The following is a 7,307-nucleotide window of genomic DNA, read 5'->3' on the forward strand; positions in this document are numbered from 1 at the left end:
TTTCCCTGGGTTTGTTCAAGGACCTGAAATTTTGGAATTAAAACAATCTCTTGGATCATCCTCTTGTGTTCTTTCTCTTTTGCTTTGTTTTTTTGTTTGTTTTTTAAATCAGGTTCTCAAAGCACTTCAGATGCTGAATCCAGCAACTGCTTCCAAAACATCCAAGCAAACCAATACAAACCACTAAGGAAAACTATTTGTAGTAAAAAAAAAAAAAAATATTTATTTGGTGCAATGTTTACATGCAAGACAATTGCATCTTGATACCAAAAGAGAAAACAAGACTAGTAGAGTCATTCAGTCAAAAGATTTATCCTTAGTAACAAAAGTAACTTGATATGGCTTTTTGATCCTCTGTACTATGATTATAAATTATTTTCAAAATCCTAGTTGAGGCGGCACTCTGATATTAATTACATTTTGCTAAAAACATACATGCAGATACATAAAAGAGAGCTCTAATGAATTTAAAAGCCAAATTTAATAAATGAGGTAGTTCACCTGGTTACACAGAAACGCAGGTTTGTATTTCTTTGTACAAAACATCCAGCCTCTGTGTGTCTGCAGGCAGAGGTCTATCGCTTACAACACAGCCTTCTTGAAAAACTTCGCCCTTTGCCTTTCACAGCAGGGAGAGTTCAAGAGTCAACCTCCATGTGCGCAGCCAGGGACCTCGCCATCGGGACACTGAACTCACCGCTTCCCACCACAGCTCCTCCGGAGTGTCCCTCTGCGTCTCCGAAGCCTACGTCGAGAGCGATGGTATGTCTTGCCCTTTTCAGGTTCAGAGCAGCGTAAGGCAGGACAGCACTTTTAATTACTGAGACAGTCAGACTGGTCTCACTTCGAACAACCTGACTTGGATGACTGCTGTGTTGAGATCCTGAGGACTTTTAACTACCTGAATATACAGTATTTTTTTTTCCTGTGCCTCTACCGTAGTGCATGAAAACTTCCCTTCATATATACCAAAAAACATCCATTTCTTTTTAAATTGCCAACCAGCAGCTCAGAGATTCAACCTTCACATTACTTAACATTTAATCTAAAACACTGCTAAACCAACTGTCTTGGCATCCTGCTACAAAAATCTTAGATTAAATTGTGATTAAAATTGCCATTATAAGCCTGTAACTGATTATCAAGTGAAAGTTACCCAACTAAAGAGAGACATTTCAGGCAAGCAGTTGAGAGGATGACTTTCTGCCAGGCATCACAACAAGAAGAAAGGTGCTCATTGTGATAATCCTTTGCTGATTAAGATCAGTCACTGTAGCCAGCACAGAACCGAGTGTGCAATCCTTCACGTTATTTTTAAAAAGAAAATTCAAAGAGAAAAAAAAACAAAAATCATTTCCAAAGTGAATAAATATCCCAGGCACCTATGGCTTCATTTATTCTTGTTCCCAGAAGCATGGATCAGCAAGAAGGACAGACAGCACTGTCATCTGTTTGCCTGTTTAAAAAACAAAACAAAAAACAAAGGTTTGTTCCGTGGACAGACTATCTCATCAATTACTTGGATGCTTCTCAACAGAACAGCTTCATCAGCAGACAAGTGGCATTTATTTATTTTTATAAATAAAATCAAATTTCGGTATTTGGGACATTTAAAATTATTAAAAACATTCTAATATGTTACCTGCATATTTTTATAAATCCAGTCTGTAAACACGGTCATATTCCCATACACTCCAGGTCTATTGGGACTGGCACAGCCAGTTCCCCAGCTGGTATCTCCAACCAGCCACCACACGGAGTTTTTGCTAGTTACCAACGGACCTCCACTGTCACCCTGCACAAATATGAGCATATTATTAGTGACCTGGCCACCAGGAAAGACACAATCCATTTCATTTCAGGAACACAAATTGTTTAAAAAAAAAAAAAAAAAAAGCTAATCACCATTTTAAGGTAGTCACTAAAACAAAATGCAAGGGCAATTACAGTATTAAATGATGACTGCTTGCAATAGGGATGCAAATTGCTTGCCCAAAGCACTAAGTGAGGTGGGCATTATTGACTTTCTTGGTCACAAGCATAATGCTAGGGTATCACCGTGATAAGGAAGAGCATTCATTCACTTTCAAGTACCAGATAACAAACATCCTTGAAGCATTAAAAAGGACTGCCTCACCCTCTTTGGGTATTTAGTGAGAACTTGGCACTGGCAGCCATTCAGAAGATGAAACAAAAGCTCTCCCTTTTAAAGGAATGCACCATGCAAGGAACTAGAAGCCCAAGCAAAATGTTACTCAAATTTTTTACTTTCTTTTTGGTAGGATCTATTTGTAATTAATAGATGATTAAAAAAAGCCTACTAGTAAGACCATAAAGATAATCAGATCGTTATTAGGTGTTAATTAGGAATAATTACCTGACAGGAATCAATTCCTCCTTCTAGATGTCCAGCACAGATCATTGTAGGCAAAATCATGCCATTATAGATATAGACAGAATTACACCTAGAACGTTCTATTAAGAGCACCATAACATAATTCAAGCTATTTGATGTTTTACCTAAAATTGAAACGTGCACAGGAACACACATACAAAGACAAAATTAGAACAAGCATCATACTACATTGCTATTACAAATCCCAGCAGCTAGCACTTGCATGGAATAAACTTATTGGAAACATTGGGGTGGACGCTTAAGATGTGCGGTCCATTGCACAGACAACTGTGACATTAAAACTCCCTTCCATGAAGAGGTCAGTGAGTTACCCTGCTTTGCTGTCAGTGTACTGCAAAGCAAGAGAACGTGGCACCTACCTGCCTACTCCAGCCCCAAATCAACTGTGTTATCTATAGGGCTATTAAAAGCACATGAAGTCTGCAAGAGGCGAAGAGGACCTCCCCACAGTTTCACATGATCCAGCACAAACCACCCATGTTCAGGGTCTGGCTTCCCCAACACCCCCCTCCCCACCCAGCACCTTCTCATACTGAAAGAAATCTTTCCTCCCTTTCCTTTTCACTTCTTACAAATTTACTTGCATCGTGTTATTTTAGCCTGAGGCGGTGGCAAGGACAAGCTCCTGCCCTTTCCCATGTCCACAGGGGACTGGCTTGGCAAACAGCTACCCTTCTTACAGGAGAGGCGGCCCTGCTAGCAGGGGCACAGAATAATTTCTTGTCTGAATATTTCTGGCCCCCGGTACTGATTTGAGGCTGCTTTGCAGTCTGCTGAATGCACCACATCACAGCTTACTTTGAGATAGAACACCCTGCGTAAATATTAGGGGCTGTAAAATGTGTGAAATAATAGCGTATCAACAGATCTGGCTCCAACTGCCCAAGCAGCCTGTGCAATGGTTATTCGTAGACTGAAGAGGACTGGTTTCTGTAGAAGACCAAAATATTCCAGAGCCACTCTTTACCTCCTTGGTACTCTGCTCCCCACCCAGATATCCAGCACTGCTGATTAGGCTGGAACATCATTCCTGCATTAGGCAGACAAATTGGCCGTACAGTATCTACAAAACAAAACACAGTAGCATCTGTAATTCCAGATGTCCAGACATAACTCAAAACAAATGCATATGACGTATCTCAGCACGACCACCACTCAAATACATACACACCACGCGTTTTCTCTGCACTTTACCCTCCTTGCAGATAAGCAGTACTGTGCAATGCAGGCAGCAGCAGGAAGCTGCCCTTTCCCAGGTGGCTACCTAATCGTCACCTCAAAGGGGGGAACTTCACCCAGTTAATGGTTCTAGTTCAATTCATCAGGCTAACTAGAACAACTAACACCAGCTCTTCTGATCAAGTACAGGACAAAGAAGAAAAAACTTCTGACAACAACCTCTCTGCATTCCCTTTGCAAAACCCTTGCTGAAAAATCACAATTCAAGCAGGATTCTATGCCAATATACAAGAAGTGGGAAACACAAAAGCCTGGTAAACAGACAACCTCCCTGCTCTCAGCAGCAGAAGAGCCCCTCTATAGCACTTCTAGAAGCTTTAAATTGATGCACTGACATATAAAGGACATGTACACAAAAAGCACTTCAAGTTTAAATAATGCTTTGTCCTCTATTTTCTACTGCTTGCTTTGTCCTCTATTTTCTACTGCTTGCCTGCAAACAACCTACATCTACTTTTAAGAAACTTCTTGTTACGTTTAGGTTGGGGTTTTTTTCCCCAATTGCTATTTGATGTAACTTGGTTTAGGGTTTAGTCAGCTGCTCCACCACTACATCCTGAGTCTGCACATATAGGAGTGGCAATACTTAAGCACCGTACAGCATTCTGGGGTAGAAGTATATTATTGAGATGAGCCCAAACTCCCTCACCATGTACTAGATTTAAATAAATCCTACTTAGAAAATCAGAGGGTGTGCCCTCTGTCTCCACCGCTACCCTGTCTCTGCCTCTAAGATGTCTCTATCCACGTTACACGTTCTTCCCATAAGTATTTACAAGGATTTCTTGATGAACTTCAGAAGTCTTAAAAGATGTGCTCATTGCCGTTGGATTCTTGCCTTAAGAGCAGAATACCTACCAGTAAAACTCAGCGGTGTCTCTAACTTCATAAGGGCAACATCATTGTCTTTAGAATCTGCATCATAATCCGGATGGGAAATGATCTGTTGCACTCTGTATCCATTTCTAAAGAGCATCTCATTCTGATTCAGAATCCCAGCATAAACCCTCCAGCCGAACGGGTCAGAAAATTGTCTACAGAAAAAAGAAAGGTTAGAAGAAGGTTTGCTTCTCTGGTAACGAGTCACAGATTGACCTTCAAAAAATTGTCTTCAGAAACGGTAGTCAAACGCATGTGCGAGCAAGAATGCTCACGCATTTGACTACCCTTTCTGAAGAACAAGGTAAACAAATTGCAAGACATCAAGCTTTGGGAAAACTTGACTCTAATTTCATAAATATATTAAAATTATCTTTGAAATGGGTTAAGTATCACTGCCTATCCCCTTAGTCACTCAGCACAGCAAATTACAGTCTGAGACTGCAACACTGAAGTCTATTGATTTCCATGGCTGAGGGATCAAGCAGTTATTTCTGAGGTCTCACATGTCAGTGGTATCACTCGTGCATGCTATCCAAAGCACGCAAGGGCAGCAGAAGCCAGAATTAGTAAAAACATGATTTAGTGAGGGAATTTCACTATCTTGAAAACGCCAGGAGTTTTTTTTGTTTGGTTTTGGTGAGTTTGTTTTAAATGTTAAGCATGCTCGCTAGATGTAATTCAAGTAGCACAGTTTGCAAACGCTCAATAGGAAACTTCCCACATGTGTCACAACTCCCTCCATGAGAACTGCCAAGGCAGTAGCACTTGCAAGTCATCCCCCCTCCAAAAAAAAAGAAAAAAAAAAAAAAAACCAAGACTGAAAACCAGTTTTGTGCAAGCTACAGCTTGGTTGCCATTCCTAAAGCTTTTGCATACTACAGAGCTCAAATCAGAAAACAAAGGAGGGATAAGATCATCACATAAAAATAAAACACTTGCATTCCTTTCCCAAGGTTAAGGTCAAAGTTATTTTTCCTTGGCCTAGCTTCAAACTGTGATCCAGCCAACCAACCATTAAAATGTTTTTCTGTGGGTTTTCCCTCCAACAGAAGCAGCCACCTTTTAAACGTATTCTGCCACTGTACACAAGATATGGCAACACCCTCAACTCTCCTTTATAGGTTAAAAACATACAAAGCACCAGCTATTTTTCTTGTTGATGCCTATGTAAATAAAGTGCTCCTTGGATAGCTATAAATCTACATGTAATACTGACTTGGGCTTTACTACCCTGTGGCATGAAGATACGACAAAATAAATGGTACAGGCATCTTTATATTGATCGTATCTACAGTTGTGTGATATTTGAGGGTTTGGGATTTTTTTTTTTTTTTCCTTTTCTTTGTTTTTCCTCATAGTGTAATTCAACATCTTCATGAAAACATTGTACGGTCTGGCACTGAGTTTGGTGGCTTGAGTTTATCTCTTCAATTGGGTGGGTATCTCTGCCTAACACCACCATCCAATTTAATTTCCACCTTTAACAAGTTCAATAAAAATTTCTTCCTGTAGAAAGCAGAGAGATGATCTGCAGCCAGCCTCTTCCAGAACAAATCCTCCCTTATCGCCCTTTACAACGGCCTGACAGGAGGCTGTAGCCAGGTGGGGTCTCTTCTCCCAAGTTACAAGTGATAGGATGAGGGGAAACGGCCTCAAGTTGCACCAGGGGAGGTTTAGATTGGACATTAGGAAAAATTTCTTCACAGAAAGGGTTATCAGGCACTGGAATGGGCTGCCCAGGGAAGTGGTTGAGTCCCCATCCCTGGAGATATTTAAAAGACGGGCAGACAAGGTGCTTAGGGACATGGTTTAGTGGTGGGATGGCAGGGTTAGATTAACGGTTGGACTTGATCTTAAATGTCTTTTCCAACCTAAACAATTCTATGATTAATGCTTGAAAACCATACTGCTACATAGACAAAATACGGTACCTAGCACCTGCATTCAAGGCAAGGGGGAGGGGAGGAATGGTATTTAATTCAGTTTTAAAGCAGAAAGTTGGGAGACTTAAGTAAATTTGTGCATTTCATCCTGAAGCAAGGAGGGGGAAAAAAAAAAAAAAATCGCCATTCAAGAGACGAACAAACAAGCCGGTTGCTCCGGCACCAACGCGGGCAAGACTCACCCTTCCACGCAGTGTGCCGCCGTCACTATCCACTGGTGGGTGATGATGGAGCCCCCGCAGACGTGGGTGCCCTGCACGTGGAGGCTGACCTGCCACGGCCACTGCCCCAGCACTGCCCCGCTGCCACCCACGATTCTGTTCATGATGTTCACGCTTTTAGTGGGCATGCCGCACTCTGAGGAGTCATTTACACACCGGCGTTAGTTAAGGCGCGAGCACCACAGACATCCCACCATGGCTGCTGGGTGAGGGCTACAGAGCTTCACCACAGGCAAGTTATTTAAAGGAACCAGTGGCAGCAAAGACAAAAGCAACTGGGGATCCAATATCCTCCTTGTCTCCTCTCCCACCCCGCTCCTTAAACTGCACCGTTTGAAACTTGGGAACCAGAGTAAAATCATCGGCCCATCAAAAGACAGCAGTTATTTATGCAGATTCAGAAGCATTTCCTAGCCAAAGCATTTCAAAGCACAAAGAAGAAGTTTGAGAAACACAGTCACTTACCTATGCAGCGCAGAGAAACCACATTTCCTGATGCACAGGAATCACTGCAATAGAAACCAAACCAGATTTTAGCCACACAGCAAAGCAAACAGTGGGCAAAGTTCACCCTCCAGCTGCTTTCTACCCTTTCCAGCTATGTGC

The 7,307-nt window shown here is 41.7% G+C and overlaps 1 protein-coding gene across 1 annotated transcript in view; it reads right to left on the minus strand.

The window, feature by feature from the left end:
- Positions 1–1,630: 1,630 nt before the first annotated feature.
- Positions 1,631–7,307, minus strand: part of TMPRSS2 (transmembrane serine protease 2) — a 12,257-nt gene continuing 6,580 nt past the window's right edge. The window contains exons 7-12 of the mRNA XM_009641003.1: positions 7,167–7,210; positions 6,663–6,837; positions 4,514–4,689; positions 3,384–3,479; positions 2,378–2,520; positions 1,631–1,795 (exon numbers count right to left, since the gene is read on the minus strand). Of these exons, the coding sequence (XP_009639298.1) occupies positions 1,631–1,795; positions 2,378–2,520; positions 3,384–3,479; positions 4,514–4,689; positions 6,663–6,837; positions 7,167–7,210 (799 nt within the window). The remainder of the gene's footprint in view (positions 1,796–2,377; positions 2,521–3,383; positions 3,480–4,513; positions 4,690–6,662; positions 6,838–7,166; positions 7,211–7,307) is intronic.

The sequence above is a fragment of the Egretta garzetta genome, unplaced genomic scaffold, assembly GCF_000687185.1.
Source record: "Egretta garzetta isolate BGI_Z169 unplaced genomic scaffold, ASM68718v1 scaffold45, whole genome shotgun sequence".
In the NCBI taxonomy this organism is placed as follows: domain Eukaryota; kingdom Metazoa; phylum Chordata; class Aves; order Pelecaniformes; family Ardeidae; genus Egretta; species Egretta garzetta.